At 43.8% G+C, this 24135-nt stretch overlaps 1 protein-coding gene across 1 annotated transcript in view; it reads left to right on the top strand.

The window, feature by feature from the left end:
* Positions 1–24135, top strand: part of Hwt (SH2 domain-containing adapter heavyweight) — a 291059-nt gene that overhangs the window by 246255 nt on the left and 20669 nt on the right. Inside the window, exons 4-5 of the mRNA XM_076323000.1 lie at positions 12252–13162; positions 13973–15587. Of these exons, the coding sequence (XP_076179115.1) occupies positions 12252–13162; positions 13973–15587 (2526 nt within the window). The remainder of the gene's footprint in view (positions 1–12251; positions 13163–13972; positions 15588–24135) is intronic.

Below are 24135 nucleotides of genomic sequence, written 5' to 3'. Positions count from 1 at the left end.
CGTACGAAGAAACGTAAACACCTCTGCGTAGTAACGCAGAGCATGCGTGAGCATAGATCGTGTCGGCTCGACAAATTTTAAGAGGACGCGTGGAAAGGTATACAGAAAATATATTTCCTTCGCTATATTTCTATAGTATTGCTGTAGTTGATCGATTAATGAACTTTATGCGTTGACCTTCTTCGAATTTGCTTCGAAGCGATGGGTCGATAAAAATTGCAATCTGGCCGAGATTAAACGTGTTCTCTGGTTCAGCGTCATCGAGCGCCTCGTCCCTTTGGATTAAACCAGTAATCAGAAAAGATTGTGTCGGGGGTGTCACCGTCGAGAGATTCATGTGTCTCTGCAATCAGGAGATGCTTCAATCACCTCGTAATGGAATATTCGTTCCTGAACTCGTGTTTGTGTTGGTCCGCTGAAAGGAGAGGCAACTCGGCTTTCAAAGTAAACCTCTTACCTTGTTTCTTAACTTATTCTTTCTTTGCGCCGGTCTTCTATTTGTCTTCGTAACCTTGACTCGTTAGTCAACGTTCGCATCGTAAGAACGTGCTCCAAAGGAGACCGAGATACGTATCTTCAAAGAAATCTTGCTAAGATCGATGTACCTGATATTAGGACGAAGTAACCCGTAATCGGATTTCCTCGACGGCTCTTAGCATTACGTGTTTCGTAGATAATCCCGTGTAATGTAATATTCATCGTTGCGCACCGACATTCGGTCGAAATACGAATGAATATTTCTTTTCCAGCGTTTAATTGTAATACTTTATTATCCTTCGTCCGTTCTTTCCGTTATATTTCTCTGGATATGATACTCGATCATTATTTCCACCGGTTAATCGTTTCTCTCCTTTTGTTTCCCAAAATTGGAATACTCGTGAATGAAACATTTCATAGATTAAAATACAGTTCTCTTCGTAACCGCATCACGAAGAAACGGCTACGTGTCAAGATTCGTGCTAGGGATCGATCGAATGTACGATACCTCGCTTATCGTCACTTCCACGAGAAAATTGCGTACAACGAAAGTTGTTGGAAATGAAATTTGGAAACTTTTTCGTCTCGTACAATTTTTCGATCGAAGACGTCGTATGTCTGATACTTCGCAAGGAGTAGCGACTCTGCTAATTTGCCTCTCAGAAATTAAAACGGAAAACGTTGCGGACGTTGAAGTAATTTTTGCGTTCGAACGATATCGCCTATCACGGGCAACATACAGGAATTCAGCCCGGGGAAAGTTAACGGAACAACCAGCACGAAAGGCAGAGCGAATAATTAGAAGAACGAACAGAGCCGTATCGTGGAAGCCTTACATTTCCAGACCTATTAGACTCGGCGGATAAGTTAACCTCGTCGTTCGATGACCCTTGGCACGGTTGACACATTTCAGCCACGAGATTCGTCCAATTCCGAGGCCGTAGCCATGAATTCTGGTATACCGGAACCAATAACCGAGATTGGCTTTCGTTTCGTCGTCGCGCGACCCGTGTAATCTTTAGCTGCCACCTAAGAAGCATCCGAAGATCCTCGTGAAGGTGGTTGGTGATTTCGTTTAAGTCCTTCTCGTAGTACCTTTCCCTTTTCCCCTTTTTTCTTTTACAGACGATACAATCCTACGACCCACATATTCCATAGAAGCCCGAGCCCACCTCGGTTACGTTACGAGGACAATATCTAATAAAAAGCAGAGAGAAGTGGCTCCGACGACGCGAAGGTCTGCTCTTTTATAAAGCTTTTGCCGGAATTTTTCCCGTCATTGCCTTCTCCCCTCCCGAATAATAGGGGAAACGGTAGATTGTATAAGTGACAGTTGGGAGGTTTTTACGAGCACGATGAAATCCTGGCCATTTTATTCTTGGATTATCGCATCGTTTCGAACGCATTCCCAGCGGTCTGTTTTGTCGCGGAAAGAGTCCTTTTGCACCGATACAAGGACACATTATTTCATGAAGTCTCGAACGCTTCTCTATTGGTTCATTTGGACACGAGAACGGGGAAACGTTCGGTTATTTCTGCACACTTTGTCAGTGATCCACCGTTCGTTTTCTACGTTTATCGATAAATAGACAACGAGAAGGTTCGACGAACAAGAAGACATTTTCTACGATTCTCTGATTCTACCCCTTCGCTGATACAAAAATTACTCTTACTTCTGGACCACGCCACAAAATTTTAATTACACTTTCATTACTCGCTCGTAAATGGACCTTTGAAATTAATTTATCCACGGAATGGACCGCCTAATTTCATCGATTCAATTTTTTTCCCAACCAGTAAGCGATTCGATATTTTTTTCTCACGAGTAATACGAATTCGAAGGACCTTCGAAGCGAAAACGTTTGATTTTTCTACGTTCTTGTTTAGTATATTATAATTTCTCAATCATTTGTTCACTTATAAGCTACCAGGTATCGAGACGAATTCAACGAACCGAAAAACAAATATTTTTTTACAAGTTCGATGGTCCTCCTTGTACATTGGCTTACTTGTAATCTCTCTTATTAAACGGTACAATCTCAAACGTATCCTCTATCTCTACTAATGTATCACAATCGGCAAAGTGTATCGCTAAATTTCATACCCATTTACACCGCGTTACGTTCGGTCGATCGAAGTAAAATTTCAATGGGAAATCGGCAATCGTGTTCGGATGTGCATATACATTTCCCTTAGAATTTCATTAAGCCGTGCCACGTAATATCAATTACCGCGTAACCGAATCAAATCGCGCAGAACGTATTGCTCGATCGAAATGGCCCGTTCTTAGTTCGAATCTCTCGAAACCCGTTAGGCAATCAGCATCCTGGGCGCGATCTTTCTTCACGGGCAATTGGTCTAATTGGCCATTGTGCAGTGGCAAAACGGTACCGATCGTTTTACAGGCTCGATAAACGAATTCCGATACACACATCGAGCGAGAAGCTTGACACGGTATTAATCACCGACGACCTTGACTCTCGCTCGCAGCTCGTCAGAAATTGCAATCTCTAACGTCGTTATCCCTCGAGTTTAATCGATTCGTCGAACCGCTCCTAGACGAGGAGCGAACATTAGACCAGGGGTTGCACGATCGACTCTGTCCGATCGTACCACGGTTTTCATAAATAGCTCGCTGAATATTCGTAAGCGCGATCGGCAATTCGACGCGTACAGCCCGATGCACGCGTTGCGTAACAGCGGGCCGTGTTATCTGTAGTGATTGCCAGCCGGGGGGTCGACGTCCCTAATAGATTCATTAGGGGTAGACGGTACACCCCCTTCGAGTGCACCGCGAACCCTAACTGTACGCGTGTACACTCTATTTCTATGGTACGTGTCCCTTCGATCAGCCGCTTCGTCGCTCACACGCTTCGTATATTCCTATTCCTTTCGTAGCGGTAGCTAGGTGTCTCTCCGTTCGTCGACTCGTTCACGAATAACGGTTCTCTCCGAGCTGTTATCAGCTGTTCGAAGTTCTCGTCGCTTCGGGCTCCCCTGTGATAGTTCGCCGAGCTCGTGGCGTAGGGTATCCCGCTTCAATCGACTCGCGTAAACGTTAGAAACCGAGAGAACCTTGAGAGAGAAAAACATCGCGAAGCGCAAAGGGTCGAATTGGGACTGGATCCTCTGCCAATCTTGTTTCGAACCTGGCTACATTTATCGATTACACGAGCGACGAAGATTAGTTCCGTAGAGAAGAATTACAACGAAACATTTTCTTTCTCACGACGCTAATTATTTTGACGATATTTGTATGATCGATCGAAATGTGTCGCCAAGTATGACAAACATCGGGGTTAGAGAATATCGATACTATTTGTTAATAATGACTCTTCAACGGTATCGAATGCAGCAAGCAAAAGTTCGATTAATAATTGCAAAAATACAAGTCTCAATGGGAATTCGTAACAATTCAGTTTCCAGAGTTCTCAATGGTAAGGTTCAAAAGTCGTGGAATCGACGTTAGGTTAATTTCCTGTTAACCCACAACTGCCAGTTTCTTTCCGCGGAACCTTTTGTCGGTGACTATCTACAAATAGAAACGCAATAAGTCTGAGCGAGAACGTTTCGACCGGTTGAATTCGCAATGCAATATGCGCCACGGGAACATTTCTCGCGTCCTTACTTTCTGCAAACCGACCCCTCCATCCCTTGCTCCAACTTTGCACGAAATCTATTATTCTCCGACGTTATCGAGAAGCAGGACGAAACTCGCTCGTTCTCCTGGTTCTGACTACAACTTTGGAATTTGCCCGCTACGAATAGAGACCCGGTATCGCGAAATTCACGATCTCGAAAATAGTACGGAAATCTCGTATCGTCGAGTCAATTTCCTGCGCCATTTTGAACGCGTCGATTCGCCCGCATACGCAACACGTAACCTTCGAGTTCGACCACCACTTTTTAGGAATCTCCGCTGATCTTCCATAGAGATGCTTGCGTCAAAAGTTTTCGATGAGCTGCGTTGAATAACCATATGTGCAACCGATCGAAAATTGTCCAATTCTTGTCCGAAACCTTTCTTTGGTAGATTCGCAGAAGTGTCTATAAAATGGTGAAAATACAGGGGATACAACCTGTATAATACTTGTATAAAATTCGACTAGTGTTCTCCGATTTGTAGAAAATCGGTTAACAATGTCTACCGATTCGTCGAAAATTCAACGGCAACCCTCACGATCAATGGTATAATTTACACGGTATAATATTATACCTCACGATCGATGGTACGATATCTCTCATTCTCGTAACGGTATAATATTGTACCTATTTCTCGTAATTGATGGTACAATATACAAGGTGTAACATCGGATATATTGTACCATCGACTGTAAGCGTTAGGTACGATACTACACCAAATTGAGAGCCGGCCTCTATCCTACGGACCGACAGGTGTGCATACAGATTCGCGCAGATTTCCTCCCCGTGGCTTCGATAAGCTACACGGGGGAAGTTGTCGCGCACCTTGGTCGGTCACGTGGTTCATAGGAGGAACGGTTCCCGAGCGGGGTGCCGATATATCACTCGCTAAGCACTCACGCGACCACTCACCGACTCACGCACCGCGTTATCTACAGATTTTCGGCGTTCTGGTCGTCGGCGTTCGCACGTACACCGGTTTCGCGCGATATATCAATCGCCTCGGACACCCTCGCGGGTGGGCTGTAGCTCGTTTACTTCATAACTCATTCGGTCATTCGGTGCAGTCACCCCGTTTACTTCTCTCTCCCGCATCCCTTTTTTCCCCAACGACTACGCCCGCTGGTTTGCGGATACCGCGCAAATCTGATTATCGATCGGTAATCAATATCGGTGCAATTTGGCCGTACGCCAGGATACGGTGTAGGTGCGTATACGAGTGTACGTGTGTGTGTGTGTGTCACCCGTGAGCGCGTCCTTCGACGAACCGGACGGGGTCCGACGATCTGACCCAGCGGGGGAAGCATGATTGAAAATGGTGCACGTGCGACTCTGCTAATCGCGTACTGAACGATCTTCGAACGAACCTACCGACGCCGACGCGATAAATAATTCCAGAATTTCATTTCCTTGGTTTTCTATTCGCCGACTCTGTTCGACGTAACGAAGGAAAATTTACAGAGATCGATTCAATATTATTTTTATCCAAGGAAATTGGATATTCCGAATTATCCAAACCGAACAATATTTTGGTAAATATATTTATTAAAACGTTCATTGTATACTAAATGTAGTCTCTATCGGGGAAAATGGAGAATAATTTTATTTCATTCTTTTACGTAAAATTTAATCATCTTTAAGATTTGTTGGAAATGCTTTTCCACGATTTTACAAATTTGAAATATGAAAAGAAACTTGTAAGAGGTAACCGAGATTAAAATCTGTGGGATTATGGAATTGTTTAGCACAAGAGAAAAATGTAAATAGGACGTTTATTTTTAGATAAATATATTACAGTCGTGCAGCGGAGTATGGTTATGAACAACTGAACAGATTGTATCGATCACGTCGTCACATCAACTGATAAATAGGAAAACCGGTAGCTCATCCACCATTCCTTGACTTCTCAAGTACTGCATGGTTTAATGTCGTTGTATTCCAACAAAATCAACTCTTCGAGAATACTAATACGTGTGTGTTTTTCAAGTATTTTATATATTGCAATATCGATGTAACTACCAAAATTGCAAGTAAATAATTACAATTACGTTTGCTAACGGTACAACGCTACAATACCGTCACGAGTTTGATAGACATTATAATTGGTAAGATTTGAAATCAGTTATCGGCTATACCTCACGGTCACGCAATTATGCAATTACTTCGGTACGACGTTGCAGACTTCCTTTCCGATTTTCATATTTAAACAGGTTAGGATGATAATATCATTACCGAAACCAGATAGTAACAATAGTAATAATTATGAATCAGAAATAGTTTTCGATCTTTGTATCGTGCCAACGATTCCTGAAAAGTTCGCGAACGTACCGTGGTTGTTCGCAGTGACTACCGTAATACAATCCAACATCCAAGTAGTCCGTTTTAATGACATTTTGCGTTACGAAACGCGACGTAGATTCTGTGTCGCGGAAACCAGTTTCGGAATTACGCGAATTATACCGGCGAGTTTGAATTTCAAATTGTTGAACCTAATTTTGAAACTTCCCGCGTTCCGGGAATCGATCTCGACGGCCACCGATTCGTAGAAGATCCAATGACGACAATTATCGATTCAATATGGATTCGATGACTACGTTCCCATCGATTGTCGAGCAGCCGTAGCAACATTTTTCGATCGGTGAACAATTCGGTAGCAGTGACGGTTGTTTCGTAGGGATTGCTTGCACGGAATTCAATTACAATGTTCTCCAATTATTGGAAAATCAAACAACAGTGTCTACCGATTTGTAAAGAATTTAATGGAAACGTTTTTCCCGATTTACGGTAGAAAGTTGGATAACAACGTTCGGTGATTTACGAAGTACTTGGAAGCAACCGTCGTTGAATCGAAGGAAACTGGGTGACGATATTCGTCGATTGTACAGAATCCAATAACAATGGCTGCCGATTTGTAGAAAATCCGATATCGATGTCCTCCGATTTGCAGGAAATTCGCTATAGCGATATCTACCGATACACGGAGAACTTAATCCCGATAGCTCTCGTATCGAGATATTCAACACTTGTACTCACCAATTTGTAGTAAGTTCGTTACTATTCGTTAGGAATATCTACCGATGTACAAGGGTCTTAATCCGGATGATTTTCGTATCGTGAAATTTAACATTGGCAAACGGTAATTCGTGGGATCAAATTTTCGCGGACTATCGAATCGTAGTAATCGATACAGATAACAATAGAGTCATGAGGTATGACATTGACAACCACCGAGTTGGCTAATCACATTAGGACGACCCTTCGTCGATTACCATCATGGAGATGTCATTACTGATTATCACGATCCGCTGATTTTAGGTTTCATCAAGACACGAGTAGCAGTAATTCAATTTATAATTTTGCATAGTGTACGTAGCGTTTCAGATTAGGAAGGAATGTCGTTCTATATACATACGTAAAATCTTATTTACATCGATCGAGATCGGTATATTAGCCGTTTTGAGTATTTAAAATTGTTGCGATACAATTTTACTGAAAATATTACGCGGAATGCCTCTTATATCGCAACGAGAAAGTTTCGTTACGAGTGATCTTTGTTATCTCTCACTGTTATTGTCGTAGTGATAAAATATACGATTTAACTAATTGTTTCACTTCTGTTTTAGTGTCTGAATCTTTTATAAATATTTACAGTTCGAATAAAATATAATACTTTGCATTTATATCGTACAGTATGCATTCTTCATGCATCAATTGTAGAACTTTCTTTACTCCATTTCATCCCTCGAGACAAACCTCCTTTAAGAGGACTATCCTATTGGAGGATATCTCATATTTGTTCCTATTCAGATTTCATTCACTATCTTTTGTAAAACGAGACGAACAGAGCAGTTGCGAATTCATATTTATGTTCCCCCGAACGTACACTCTTAGGTCGGCTTTCATATTTGTTTAACGTTCAATCGCTACCGTCTAACCCCTATGCTGCGTTCCGTCGTATCGCTTTAATATAAATATTCAGGCATATTGCTCTAAATGTACACTACCAGCTGATATTGCGTTTTTTATTCGTATTGCTCGGTCATGGGACGTTACCGCTTCATAATTGCAGAACCGTGAAACAGTTTCTGATCCAACTATTAACAGCGTCCTTTAACCGACACAATTCACTTTTTAAAGTACAACAGAAGGTGCAATGTTTCGAACGACCAATTTAACGTTCAATCTTACAACATTTTTGATCCGAGACAATTTTAGTCTCGGAAAATACAAATTTTTCGGTTTATCTTTTTTTCGTTACACGGATAAAATACCAATACCACCCTCCAGGACACTTACAGAGAATAAAGTAACCCTGAAGAATCATCGGAAAGTTGTTACAATTTTTCATTACCAAGTTTATTACTCTAGACTATAAGGAGTACATATATTCCGTGTTGCGATAAAAATTTCACCACTTACTCGTAATAACAAATTTTCTTCTCGTCTAGAAATCCGTCATGTTTCGTTATTACTGCCGTAACTAATTTCGGTGTTCGCCTTATTAATTTTTCGCGCAATCAATATAAAGAAAGACCGAAATGTAAATGTTCGGACCTTTGTGAATCGAAAGTGGTCCGGGGAAGCTGCGCGTATCGAATCGAACGCATACGTTAAACGAACACGGGGTATGTTTTCGATAAATGAAACTCGATAAATGGGTAACCTCGTTATACGAACACCGAGTACTTATATCGCGATATATACTTTTGTCGATGCGATGCCATCAAATTGGTGGAAATTAATTAAACCGGATCGGTTATTACGTTCGGCGAGAAACGAGCAGGTGTCCTATTACTTTTGAACGGGCACGTGTGGTACGTGAGCGCTATGATGATTTTTTAGGACGAAAGGATTTTTGGAATTTTATCGCACCTTTTCGAATCGTCGAAAGTCGTTCATGAGCAACGTTTCCAACGACACCGCGAAAATCCCCCGAAGCGATATCGGCTTTTTTGTACGCGATGCATGCAAAACGAACGTTAGCGCCGTTGACACGGAAACATGATGGATGTTTTGGGCGTGCGCCATTTCAACAATGCATCAATTCGCCGTACATATCGAACGGTCAGGGTCCGCGAGGCGAATTGGTGATTCAAAAGCGACATTCTCGTCCTAAACCGGGAGTAATTTTCTGCATTGCGAACTAAATTTGCGCAAAAGAATAAACAATCGAGCTGGTATGCTCGTATCGCTGTATACTCGATATTCGTGTCTTTACAGAAGCTACTATTATCGAAATGTTTGCGTTGAATTTTATAGATTTAGCACGTTTTATAGATTAACGCGACGTAAGGTGTAAAAGTATCGTAGATGATAAATGTAAAATCGAAAGAGCAGTGTCCACTTGAAATTACAAAAGAAATCGGTACACAAGGAAGAGAACTCGATCTTTAAAATCGAAGTGTGCTCGAATATGTTACAAATGAACCTTTCGATCTGTAGAATTTTCAAGAACGCGTAAATTAAAAGAAACGAACGTAAAATCTATTACTTCGAAATATAACGAATTCTGGTTTAATATTTACGTAGCAAGTAGAAGACAAATTTTCTTCGACAAGTGAACAATGTAACGTGGAATGACGTCAGGAATCTTGTACCAGTTCTTCGCTTCTTGTAGAAGAGTTTAATGCCGTCTTGAAAAAACAAATGTGTCAATTTTCCCCGCAGAATGTAGTACCAGCGAGCGTAAAGTTATTCCAGGTAAAAAAATGAACAAAAAATGTAGGGTAACGTACTTTTGCGCGAGGTTTCCTTTTCGAGAAAATAAATTTTGAAAATACGCGCTCGACTTTGCTAAGCGGTTTACTCGTTAGTCGTTATTTCTACTTGCGTCGGTGCTCGTACACCCTGACCATGATACGATCGATTGCAACCGATTCTAACAATTTAGAAAATAATAAAACTACAAATCGAAGGGGAAAAGATAATATCGTACGAACGTTGAAACTTCTAAATACCAACGCGAGTAGAAACACTGAGCTATGGTCGGACAGATGCCCTCGAATTTCCAGAATTAATTCTCTGGAAAACCGAGCCTCGCGCCAAGAGATTTTATTTCGCGTTTTCGATCCGTTTTCTCGCGAAAAATCTATCGGTATATTTTGCGAGACACCTTGTATAAAAGGATAGGAATATCGTTCGAGCCTCGGTGTTGGTCGTAGCTTATGGCGGCGCAGCTAGGACGTTTCGCAAAAGTCGAAAGGAGAGATGAAAAGGAACGGCGCGAGACCAGTCCGCAATTTCGCGAAAGCGCCGGCACGTGTTATAATTTCCGGGATTCATTGTTCAGGAATTAATTTCTCATTTCGCGTTTTACGGTTCGGGAGGTGGCCTTTTATATTCGCACGTGGAGGAGGAACTTTCGCCGGTGTCGCGATAATGAAACCGCCTGGAAATACGTAATAAGTTGATACGCTGTGGCACGATGCTCGGCGTAAATTCGTACGGGAGAATACGCGCGATCTTTCGCTCGATAAAATTTGCTGCGTTTGCTCGGGTTTCGCTCGTTCTTTCGTAATTGTCCGAGAGGGAAAGAGAACGAGAGAGAGAAAAAAGCCTCTCGAGAATTACCATATCCTCAATTTGTTCACTGTAACGCACAGGAAGGAAGCCGTAGTTCCGTATCTAAGCACCCATTAATCCCATCGTGCTCGTAACCCACGCGGTATTAGCCCTCTTCGGGGATTCAACGCGGCCGGCGACACACGAGAGATCAGACGGGATTCTGATAATAATTTTTTTTTTCCTCCCATTGGAAAAGTTTTTTACCACGTATATCCGTGGGAGGCGGTTCCTGTCAGAAACAGCTTCTGGCGTGGTTTATGGTGTGCCTCTTGCACTTACCACCCCAGCAAGGAGGAGCGAGGAAGGATTTCGTCGGAGCCCTCCGGCCGAGCATAATGCTCCCATTATCTCCAGTCCTTTCGTCTGTACTGCGTGCGTACGTTGGCTGGCTGGCTGACGTACCGGGTGTCCGTGTAATTTCGCGCTTCCTCCTGTCCGACCTGTTCCTCGTTTAGATCCGTTGCTCGTGACGCGATCGTGAACCCTAGGGGTTGGGGCGACGTTGGTCGACGTCGGAACGAGTCGAAGTGCACGGAAGAAAACCAGAGGTTGAAGGGGATGGGAAGAGGGATCCGGAGAGGACCGTGTCAGCCGGGCGGGCAGGCCAGAAACCATTACGGTAATATCTCGCGGACCGAGGAAGTGATTTTTAAGGAGAGGAGGTTGCCATTTCACGGCAATTTCGTTCTCCCCATGAGCATTTTTGCTCTCGTCCTTCGACGCCCGAGTAGCCAATGGCGTCCACCGCTGGTTATAACGAAACGATTATGAAAATTTCGCGTCGTTTTGGCGGTTTCATTTTCGCGCGAGCCAAGAAAGGGAGAACCCTGCAGGATAGAATCCTCTTTATACATTCCACTCGCGACCTCGGAGCGCGACCCACCCCACCTGCCTCGATCTGCACCCTTTTTATGAATGTTGGATGACGCTGGTTAGCATTGCCAGCGTTCGAGATAGAACTCCCGTCGAATCCTTTATGCGACTTATCGTTGCATCGGTGATTCTTAACGCGTTGGAGTACCATGGTCATCCGTACCGATGATCGTGTCTTCGTAGCACTTGGAAGGAACGAACCTCAATATTTCTAAACTTTCGCGTAACATTACCGTCTATGCAATAGCGAGTACTGTCCATCTGCGAGAAGAAAGCCACCGAGTCTTTACATCCCCGCTCCGATTTACATCTCAGTTTCCCCGCTATCGCGGCGATTCGTATCGTCCCTCTTGACTACCGTCGATCTTCGTCACCCTCTTTGGTCAATAGCGACAATACGTATCGCGAAAATGTCACGGTGAGGGAACTGTAAACTAGAATGGGGATAGAAACGCTCGTTGGTTCTCGCAGACGCACGGTACACTATTGAATATTTTTACATTTCGCGTTAAAGTTCGAACGAATCTCGAGGACATCCTTAAATACGGAAACCTAACGATAGATTGATCGCGTTATCGCCTATCGGACGAATTGTCTCGAGAACATTCTTAAATACGGAAAACCGACGATACATTGCGATCGCGTTGTCGCTTATTCGACGAATTATCGCACGTGTATCGGTACGTGTGTTGCAGATCCCTCGGCTTCGGGATCGTCGTGCGAGGATGACGAGGAGGGTCGTCGGGCAGAGATCAGAAAACGCAAGAACAGTCTGTACGCGTCTTCCTCGACGCGAGCTGGCTCTGTAGACAGGGACAAAGAGGTAGCGTCGATAGACCACGGGGCTGCGGTTGGCTGCGTGGCCCTGGTGCATCTCACCGATCAATCGCCGACCGAGTCCAATCAACCGGTCCGTCATCCGTCACCCTATTACTACGGCGATCTGTTCAAGGTGCCCGAACAAATCACCAAAACGCAACCGAACAAGTACAGGAAAAGCGTGAGTCTCGACGTGCCGGGTGAACGATCACGGACACCCGGTATACCGAAGAGGAACTCGGTAGCGGGTGATGGGGGCACCTATTCGTCTCAACAGCAACAGCAACAGCTGTCGCAGCCGCAACATTATCAGAGTCAGGATCTAGTGAGCCCCACGTCGGGGAGCGAGCATGCTGTCCCAGCCAGGAACGAGATCCTCTCGTCGTGCATCATCACCGAGTGGGATCACACACTCATGCCTCCGCATAGACTGTTGAGCCATGACCTGCCTGCCACGGTTTGTACCTGCGTCGCATCGCCCGAAGAGGAAGAGGAGGATGAGCTAGATGAACGACAGCCGCAGCTAACGCGGCACCAAGTGCGCAAGCTACGACGTACACGGAGGATAGATCCGCAACCGATACTCGTCGAAGACGAGGACGACGTGGAGGGAGAGGACGAAGGCGAGGAAGAGGAGGAGGAGGACGCGGAGGTGGAGGAAGACGAGGAAGAAATGGCTAGGCAACGTCACCTCTACGAGACGGCCTTCGATTGCAAGGTCAATCGCTCCGACGACGACCTCGATGACCTCGACCGGGTCACCAATCATCCGGTGTTGCACTCGCAGGTAGGTCTTACGAGCCAACTGGTACTTCGCGAGTGTGCATAGTTTTTTTTTCTTTTTTTTTTCGTTTAAATACATTTTATCGAGGAAAACGTGTACGCGTCGATAATCTACAAAGTCGTAACTTTCTCGTATCGTTCGTTTCTGTTCAACGTTGATCCATAAATTTTCGTACAGTGACGCGTTGGTTTATTTTTGGAAATTTGTACAACGTCGATCGGAATATCTCTAAACCGTCCAAGTTTTTATTTTTCGGAAAGTAGTTCACTTCTATCAAATTCGGTAAGTACGTTGCGCTCGATGCGCATTTTCCGCGCGTTCGTTTCTAACGGTAAGAGAAATATTTCATCCCTTGTATCCGATTTGTCTATCAAAAACCCGGCTAGAAATAATTTACGAACGTCCCGGTAGAGCAAACCCAGCTCGTCGGTAACAAGGTGAAAAGTTTCGCGCGGACGTTACCGCGTCGCGTCATTTCGCGTTTCCGCGATACTCGTACGGGCTCGAGTTTTAATGAAAAATAATTAACGTCTAATACGGCTAAAAATATTACGGAATTTCCGGCTACGAATTACGTATCTCCCGCCACCGAGCGCAAATTAGACTTTAATTGCGGTTGAACCGTATAACTCGGCTGTTACGCTCCGATCTAATTACATCTTCCGCGACGTGTAAGCAGAGTTTAATATAATGCGAAGGGTTAGTCGTCGAGAAGCTCGTAACGAGTTCCTTCGATATCGAGTGTATTCACCGCGCACCGTGATGACAATTTTAACCACCCGTGAACCGTTGTTCTTTCGTTTCTCGTTACAGATGAGAAGCAGCAGCGCGATCCCAGTAAGCAGAACGAGTTCATCGACGGACACGTCGAAGCAACAGCAACCGCAACAACAAGTCCCGTACGCTGGACAGTCCCACAGCAGCAAAGATCGACGCAAAGTCGTACTTCTCCGCCCAAAACCAATTCCGAGCCGTCTTCAGCAGCAACAGCAGCAGCAGCAGCAGCAGCAGCAACAACAACAACAATCAGACAATATTTCTACTCTGTCCCAAGATATCGAATCCCTCCAGATCAATTCAAGCGACGAGAAAACCGGATCGCCGCGATTACCGGCCAGAGGTTATACCCCGTCGCCTCCATCCACGGCACCGTTGCCGGCGAAGTTCCACGGGAACCGTGATCACTTGTTGCTGAACATTCGCAGCACACCGAACCTGCCCTCCCAACCGGATCATCCGCGCCTGAAAGACCTCAGACTCCCCGTGAAGTCTTTGCTCAGAGCCAAAGATTCGCCCCAGAGCAGCGAGGGCAGTATACTGGAGATAAAGAGCAGACCGAAGGATTTTGCTCAAGACAATGTGGACTCCACCCAGGGACGACGATTCGACAAGGAACTGATTCTCGAGTTCAAGGGCAGGCCGAGAGAGGAGAGGCAACGACCGCGTAGCCTGATCCGCGAGAGCAAGCCTATCATGGAGTTCAAGGGCAGGCCCCACGAGGCCGAGAGCGATCTGTTGCGACCGCGTCGGGAGGTCGGGCTTCTGGAATTCAAATTGCGCACCAGTAGACGCAGACCCGGATACTCCAGCACGGAGAGCATGGCAACCAGCAGCAGCGGCGGGAGCATGGAATCCCTGCGCAGCAGCACCAGCGAGGGCAACAGATCCACCAGCAGCTCCGAAAGCCGTCACAGCACCAGCCTGAGCTCGCACAGCTCGGACAGCGGTAGCACCAATTGTTACCACCATCATCACCAACAACCCTCGATGACCGGTTTCCTCACCCATCACGCGAACAAGCTCCATATACTCTCCCCGATCTCGGACAAATCGTCCCAGGAACCAGCCTCCGAGACCTCGGACAACAATCGTAACAACAACTCGCAGAAAGCATCGCCCGAGGAGAACGTCACCGAGAACAACGTGATCGCGTCGAACAACACCAACACCGTGAACACGAACACCAACACGAATTCCGTGACTTCGCCGTTGGACACGTCGTTCAAGAAGAGACGAACTCCCCAGAACAAGAATCTGATCAATTTGGCGCTACAATCCTCGTCGTCGGGCGACGCGGAGATCCAGGGCTCGGACAGCGGGATCTCGATCGAGTCCCGGGCCGGGATCAAGTGCAAACCGTTCGGTTTCCACTTGTTGAAACCGCAGCTGGATAACATCAATCTTGTCGACAACGAGCCCGAGCTGTCCGATCTACCGTTTGACATGCCGAAACTACGTAGAAGGCGATTGCTTATGCAACAGGACGCCACGACTTCTGGCAGCGCGACCAGCGTGGATTTAAGAGACCTACCTTTCGACATGCCCAAGCTCAGGAGAAGGCTCAGATGCATGCAGAGCACGGAATCCAGCGGTTCGCAGGCGTCCTCGAGTTTGTCTGTACGCGACGTAGAACCGCCAGCGTTGTTCGGTAAGTCTGTGGATTTATTCGATCGTTGTAACTTTGTCCGCATTTGCCGCGGAACTTGGCCAACGGACGATATTTATTTAACGATAATTAAGATACGTGAAACGATTCGGAACGCGATGCAATCACTCGTGGGTTGGGTAAACCACGTGTACGATTGTATCAACTGTTTAGGTATTGGCCACGAAATTTACTTCGCGAACAGACGATATTTATTTATCAATAATTAGGATATGTAAGACGATTGGGAACGCGATGCAATGACTCGTGTGTTCGTATATCGTGAACGTGTTCGGAATCGTGTTTGAAATTTTACGAGATTTATCGAGTATTCGTAGATTTCTCTAGGAGTATTCGGTTGTGTTCGTAATTGAACTCTCGGAGTATTGCCGTAGCTGAAACACTCAGGGTATTTTAATCCTTTTATATAGAAATTCGATTTAACCAAGTTCTAAAGTGGGAGTATCTTGAGAACAACAGAGATAAATGTATACAACTTGTGTTGCTGAAAACATGAACAATTGGAAAGACTAGGTAGATCGTTGAAATATCGTAGAAATCCTTTCGTATTCTTAATCAATGGATGTTCACTTCAAGGAATATGTTTATCAAGACCTTTTTACTTGTTCAAGTAAACGCTACGAGCTCTAAAAGTTTCTCGCTCATTTTTTCAAGTATGTTGCGCGCTCCTAATATTTTGGACATTCGGAAGTAACGTGAACAAAATATTTACATTTTCGATAGTAGCAATTTCCAAATGTTGCGTAAGAATCGCGTACAAGATGTTTCGTTTAACTTGCTCGTCCGAAACATCCGTGTCGTTGTTAACAATAGGAAATATATGTCAGCCAGAATTTATTTGTCTCGGAGGATCGTTAGGAGAAGTTTTAACGTTGAACGTCGTGCAACAATTAGGAAACATCGTACAATATATGGTAGAAAAAATATATATAGCTGTCAAGAAAGCATCAACTACCTTTGAAATTTCGAAACAAGTAATCTCGGGGAAAATATTCTTAGCTGTATTTTTTCCATCGAAACAAACAACCTCTGCCCGAAACATTTTTCAGCGTCGTTAAAAACAACACGACACTTTGAACGCGCGAACCAAACGAAACACCCTGTATATCACGGTTGAACGTTCCGTCCGCGCTACGAAGAAACGAAGGCACACGTTAAACCCGCGCGTTAGAAAAATAGTACCAAAAGTCTATTGTCCAGCGTCACAGGTTGCGAGGCAACGTCCTTCCTTAATTGAGTGTCTCGCCATTAAAACGTTAAAAAGCGTACTTTCGCCATCTTCGGGTAAACTGAGTACTTATTAAGGCTAGGGGACACCGTAATTTGATGCTGATCGTTATGAACCTTCCAGACAGCGGCTAATATCGTTAAGCTTCACTTAGCGCCTGCATCCCTCTCGACTAAATATTTAACGTTACCAACACATGCTCCTTACTTCGTAACGTAGGCGCGAAATTTACACAATTCTGTTTCAGAGTCCGGTAAAAAATCACTACGTTGAAATAAAATCTTTCCTAGACCGTACAACGAAAAAGAAACTGTCGCTCAAATTCTAGATTTGGCGAGTTTCTATAGAATTCGTAGTTGGAAATTTCTAATTAATTTTTTCTCGAAATCGTTTACAATATTTCTTAATCGTACACATAAGAAAACCAAGTCAAGTTGAGATTTTTTTCTTTTCTTCGATCCTCTTCGATAACATTGATTCTGTTTAATTTTTTTCAATACAATATAATAATACCAGAGAAAATGAACGTAATATAAAATAGTAATAATGATAAATTTATAGAGCGAGGAAAAAAGCGAAATAACATAACGATTCAAATTTGTATTGTTATCGTTGTACGGTTGTTACCGTTATTATTATTACTAAAATGATTTCGTGACGTAAATCAAGGACGAGATTTATAGTCGAAAGCTATTCCGAAACCCAGCCTTGGACGCGTATATTTCCATGAAACGTCCAGAAGCTGTCGGTGCAAGAATGCGAAGGGGTACTGACCACTTGTTAAGTAAATGCGAAACGTAAATCCGACAAGGATTTGACTCAATTCGCACAGATACGACGAACCGGTTACGCACTGCTCGCCGCTGTGTAAACGTAGATTACCGTAACACGTTTCGTAATGCGACGATGCATGCGTAACACGATGAATAGTGAATCTATTATCGCGATTCGCACTTGAATCGTGCTTACTGGGTCGAAGCTCCGACGAAACATAAATCCACACCGTTACAACGATGGATAGAATCCGCGCAAAATTCAACACACGGGATAGACGAATTTGAACAAAATTCTGCGAAAAATTATACAGAGCTTCGCGAAAAGATAGTCAAGATCGATAAAATTTCAAAGTCGTATTAGAAACGAACTGTTTTTATCGGTCAAAGTACAATCGGAAAAATCTATATTTCGTTTGCTCTTTTTGTATCATTTGGATGAATCGTTCGCAAGTGAAATAATTTAATTCCATTTTTCATCGAGAGCGATCTAATTCATAATTTACCGTTCTACGAAAACGACGTTTCGTGACCGTCATCGGGTTGTACAAATTTTATTAATCCAAAGTAAAGAAAATTTCTAAAATGGGAGTGTCGCGAAACCTTTTCATCCTTTTCGTTAAAAATATTTCTATCTTTATCCCCTCGAAAACACCGTACCAGCAACGATAATGTATTCGCCGAAGACTCTCTACGAACAAAAGCAATCGAATTGCGGATCAATTGTTGCGGAATCAATTTGTCGGAGAAATGGACGATTTTCTTCGTGTTTCGAGTAAAAAGACGAGAGAAGAAACCTTAATGTCATCCTAACGACTCGGATCGAGAGAAGGGATCCAGAGTTTTGGGATTTGCGAAACTCGACCCACGGTGAAGATTTATGCGTCATCGATTACCGATCGCCCCTAATACTCGAATCTGACCGCGATTTACGGACTACATCGCTAGGCGTTAGGAATTAGCTGGCCGATTAAGCTTGCACCCCATGGTCCCCCTTTACCCCCTTATATGGTTAAGCAACGTCGTGTCGCAGCCACCCCGGGTTCCATGGTCCAACCTGATGGGAGTTTGAACGCGCAGCGTCTACCCTTCGGGGTTCTGAATTGCGAAAGCTCTAACGCGAAAGCTTCGTGGCTACGACGCCCACGGGCAAAATCTGCAACCGCGTAGTGCCGATCAAGGGGACGGTAAATACCAGCGCAATGGTCTCTGCTTTCGTGGACACGTTGTGCACGAAACTAGTGCCCTGGGATGAACAAAGATGGGACCAGAGGTCGTCGCGATACACGGGAACAGAGAAAGAGAGAGAGAGAGATGAAAGGAAGAGAGGGGAATGAGAGAGACGAGAGAAAGAGGACAGAAAAAGTGGAGAGGGAGAGAGAGAGGAGAGAGGAAACAGAAGAGTGAGAGACAGAGAAAGGGGGTTATTTTTAACAACGATCGAGTGTCAATAAAGGTGCGAACGTCCCTTTATAGGATTCCCACTCCCCCAGAAAACACTGACTACTGGGAAATTAATCGCTCACGGAGTTAATGGAAACCGAAAGCTTCGACAACGGCAAATTTGTTTACTCCGAATGTTGTATCGTTTCGATTGAACTGCTGGACGTGTGGAGGGTTTCGTAATACGTGGATATTTTTTTTTTTTTATTTACCACGGGTAACGAAAAACACCGAATATTGCGACTACGTGGGCGTTGAAGATAACAACGCAGTTGGAAGACGAAAAAAAAATACACGTTCTATACGGTGTAAAAAAAACGAAGGACACGACACGTTGCAGAGGAAGCAAGGTGCAGTTATTTACTGTTTCGCAATCTAGATTACTACTTTGGGAGTGTAGTCAGCGCGCAAAGATCAAGAGAAGGGTTTGCGTTAACGTTTCTCGAGATTTTCTTTTCATAAATTAACATTTTGTATCGACATTTTATATGGTAATTAATCCTTTAAATTTTATTAATTTGCGAACCCTTTCGTAACGTTTTGTTGTAGTTTTCTCGATACGAACAATACCGGTAAAAGTTTCCAATTGCAAAAAATACGAACACGATTAATACGAAAGAAAGTTAATAAATCGGAGATACGATTAAGCGGGACAGACATTTTGTAATAATTTTTTAATAATTTCACAAGCTAAATTCGCTCTTAGAGTTACTCCAATACGGTACTAAAAGAGCTTTTAGAAAATATTAAAAATGTACGATTAAATATTTGCCAATATCTATGGAGGAGAGTTAGAAACGAAGTGTCGGTAACGATACTATATTTCACATCGTAATTTTTCTCAATCTTTTCGCATCTTGTCTCGTTTCTCGCAAACGCGCGTCTACAGACACGTGTCTGTATAAAGCTAGACGGATCCCCTTAAAACTGAGAACACGTTGTGCCAAGAAAACTTTAAACTGGATAAGGACGAGGCAATTTCTGGATAAGGATAACGGGCTTCTGTATCCTATTCGCGAAACTCACGGTTTTACAAATTGGAACATTGAACAAAGGATTTACGGAATAATGCGGTGGCACGAAAAATTTGAAAGCATTTTTCGTCTCTATCGATAAGATGAAACGTACGAACGAATCGAACGGTTCGTTTTAACAAATGTATCCGCGAGCGCGTGAACGAAGAGGCAATCGTGCGTCGTGCAGCAGCATTTCCGGTTTCGCGATAACCAACGCTGATCGATGCTCGTGTGTAGGATATTCGAATCTGTGTTCTCCGTATCGTTCGCATTTGATAGCGCACTTATCGTATTTCATAGCGGAGATTTCATTCACCGCAATCGAGGAACAATGGATAGAGTTCCGAGTCGTTTCGATAACCGAGTGTTTTCTGGTTTATCAGTTGCAGGAAACTAGGCTACTCTATTCGCCCGCATATTTCATAAATACAAGAAATGTATACGAAAGTAATCCCTGGTAAATTTATAATATCCCGACCGCGTTTATCAAAGCCATCTAAGCGCCGATTCTTCAGTTTCGAAACATTTAACATTTCATTTCGATCGATTCGAAAACGACAAATTTAATTCGATGAATGATTGAGTGAATAAAAAATTGATTACGCGATTCATTTTGTAAACGTTATTCGTGCTATATATACATAACTGATAAAATGTAAACCACATTTTAGAAATTCAACAATTGGGGAATATATTATATTCTCGATAAAGTATTTCATCGTATCGTATCTATACTGTAAAACTTCGGTTAAATAGTTTCTTCGTTACATTATTTTAATTTCAAACGCGTACAATTCGCGAGAAATTTTTATAAACTTGCGGAAAGTACAATGAAATTCAAATACGGTGGTTCGAACGTTGAAAGCAATTTCGATACGATTTCGTCTGGTTCGTTCAATTTTTTGCATTTATCCACGGTGGTGTGCCCGATCCCTTGCATTCGTGCCCCCGTTATACACGCATAGATCTTCGGATATTTTCTCGATTCTCGCGATCGCAGTCAGCTGCGAAGAAATAGAGGAGCCGTCACTTTTTCTCGGTTGATGGATGTCGGCCGATTCGGAGCCGTAAATTACATTTTGAACGCGGCGAGTATGCAGCGAGGGGAAACGCGCCTTAGCACGTGATCGAGAACAGATTCCCGAAAATCTTCTTACTTTTTTTCCATCGCCAAGATCCCGACAATTACTTACAGCCGCGCGGGAAAAGTCTAAGCACCGATGATCGATCGGTGTATTTGTTACTTGTTCCACCGGGTTTGATGAGTTCGCTGATGGATCACCGATCGCGCAAAAAACAGCAATTTCCAGGCGAATTAACGATCAAGGGAACAATACGCGGCGAAACGAGACGAGAAACGGAAAACTAATCGACGGAGAAAGTAACTAATGCGCGAAAGACGGCTGAGTGTCGCAACATCCACGAATTGTCGTTAAATTTCTTTCATTGCGCATCATTTTTATCTTCGACTGACATTTCGCTCGTTGGAATAAGTTTTCATTTTTATTAGCAAACATGTATCCGAATTGTGATTGAATCTTGGTGGATTACTTTGAAATCTATTTTTAGATTGTGCAAGTTAATTTGCAAGTTCTCTTTAATATTTTATTGTTCAACCACCGTTTACGTTTCCAGCCATTCAGAATTTCTTAGATATAACATCGTCAACCCCGAGTGTAGGTTCTTTTAAGTAAATTATTTCAAGTGTATCGACTTTGTAAAATTAATTTCCCGAAAGGAACGCAATCGAGTTTGATAACGTTATATTTAATAAATACGCAATAAATCGAAATACTCGTTTCGTTATTTAAAACACGCGCTGACCCGTCAGATAGTCTTTTGATCCGTAACGTAATCGCTGGTGTGCCTTCTTTCTTAAGATTTTGCAATACCCCGTGGGGGATTCAAAACCAGGCTCGAAACGCTGTACGAACTCTTTCTCGCAGCCTGATTCTAGCGCGCGACCTAAAACCGAAAGCCGTGTGCAATTTACAAAAATCTGTAGCCGGTTGCCGTGGGCTGTTTGTATTAGAACGAGAACGAAAATGAAAAAGATCGCTTTATAATATTTCCCTCGTAACCACTTATTGTTCGAGTCTGAAAGAAACGTACGCGTTCCTCCTAAGCGTTCTGTATTTTACGCGAAAAGAAAAATCTAAAAGAAAACGAAATTGTTTAATATTTCGATCAAAACTGTACAAACGTTCGTTTCGTCGAAACTTGCATCTACCTAGCAACTGTCCAATAAATTTAAACAAAATTCTCCTCCGATAAAACCATTTCTATTTCGGAACAAGAAACGTAAAACGAAAAAGTTTCGTTCTCGTTGAAATCGAAATTGGTTTCAATCGCGCAGCGTCTCTTTAATTCGACCTTCCGCGATACTCTTCCTATCGATTCCCCTAACCTTCGCATAATCGTTGCATCATCGTTACGGCTCGCGAACAATCCACGCGGTAAGCTTGAATAATGCGTCAAACGAGCGACGAGACGGCGCGATTCACGCGGATAAGACGGTCCATTAAACGCGTCAAAAATTCATTCGCGAATTAAACGGCTGGTTATTTTCCGAAAGTATGGTCACGGGGTGTCCTTTTTCCTTTTTTTTTTTTATTTTCCAATCCCTCCCTGCCGGTTTCACAGTTGCCGTGGCGCGCAGCGACGGACGACTAACCCGGAAGAAGCACGGTTTCGCATTGTGCCTCCGAACAAAACGTCCGAGCTCGCGCGTGTCCACAATGCACGAGGGGGCTCGCGCGAACTATAGAACGGGGAGCTTTAAGCTCGAAACGCAATATCTTTGTCCGGAGCGCGTGCTCGCGCGTGCGAGCCAGAGGTAGATGGATGGATACACGCGTGACGTATTCGAACGGTTCGTCTTCCTAGCAACGGAACCGCGTACACCACACGCGGGGATGAGGGTGAACCGTGTTCGCGAATATTTCCGCACGAGTGAGAGAGAGAGAGAGAGAGAGATGTACACTGTTTCGTATTCCAGTGGTGTGCGCGCGCGCGCGCGCGCGGGCGCGTCTCTGTCACCGAGAAGATACCGGGAACATATTGGAAATATCGGAAATATTACGCCCTACTTGCGACGCGACGTTCCCCCGTTGGATCGGCTCTTGTAAACGTCAATGGCGACCCTTTCGTTAAGCGGCTCCTGTCAAAGATGCGCTTTTTGCGCGAGTAAAAATAGCCCCCCCGGTACCGAATCAATGAACGATCCTCGCGTTGCATCGTTGCTCCATGTCGAATAACCGGTCCGCGATTTGGCGCGGTTCGTGACGTAACCGCGAGGAAACGTCGATGGATGTTGGAATCGTGGTCGTTGGTTCAAGTAGAGCGAGAGATTCGGTACAATTTTCGGAGCAACGATGGACCATTATTTGTCGTAAAATGATCATCGTGTAAATCTGTTGGGAAACTTTGCGCGCAATTTGTGTCGCGAGAGATTCGAGAGACGGTATAGGCATTTTGTACGGAGTTAGAGTACAGAGAGATGTTCCCATCGTAGACATATCGTGTAGAGTTGGAGTATAGAGAGATATTCGCATCGTAGACATTTCGTATAGAGTGCAGTGTGCGATAAAATTTCGAAATTAGTAATCGGTACTAAATAAGAATTCCTCGAGAATTTTTATGCACGATTTGTAACGCGACTAGGAAAAATTCGATATTGAGAAATGTCGACATCGTAGTTGCCGATTCGCGTAAAGTACAGTATAGAATAATGTTTCGAAATTAGAACAGATACTTCTGTGACGTAACTGCGAAGACTTTGGTTTCAACAATCCTTAGACGTCGTCGAGAGATCTCGAAACATGTATTTCCACGCGAAAAAATATTTCAAGATTTATCTCGATTACGAGATTTATCTCGTTTCCTTCCTCGTATGCTCGAAAGTAAAAATAAGTTGGCGTTTCGTTCAGACTTCGCTGGTGAACTTGTCGGCAAGGCTGACTCGGCGAACTTTAAGACGCTGCCGTATGTTTGATCGACTCTTGGATTAGAGTTTTTAAGGTCAATTTTTTAACAACGAAGTAACGATGTTGATCGAAGGTCGTGTAAAA

The sequence above is a fragment of the Ptiloglossa arizonensis genome, chromosome 11, assembly GCF_051014685.1.
Source record: "Ptiloglossa arizonensis isolate GNS036 chromosome 11, iyPtiAriz1_principal, whole genome shotgun sequence".
NCBI classification, from domain to species: domain Eukaryota; kingdom Metazoa; phylum Arthropoda; class Insecta; order Hymenoptera; family Colletidae; genus Ptiloglossa; species Ptiloglossa arizonensis.
Note: the sequence above shows the minus strand (reverse complement) of the source record. Positions and strands in the feature narration are given on the sequence as shown.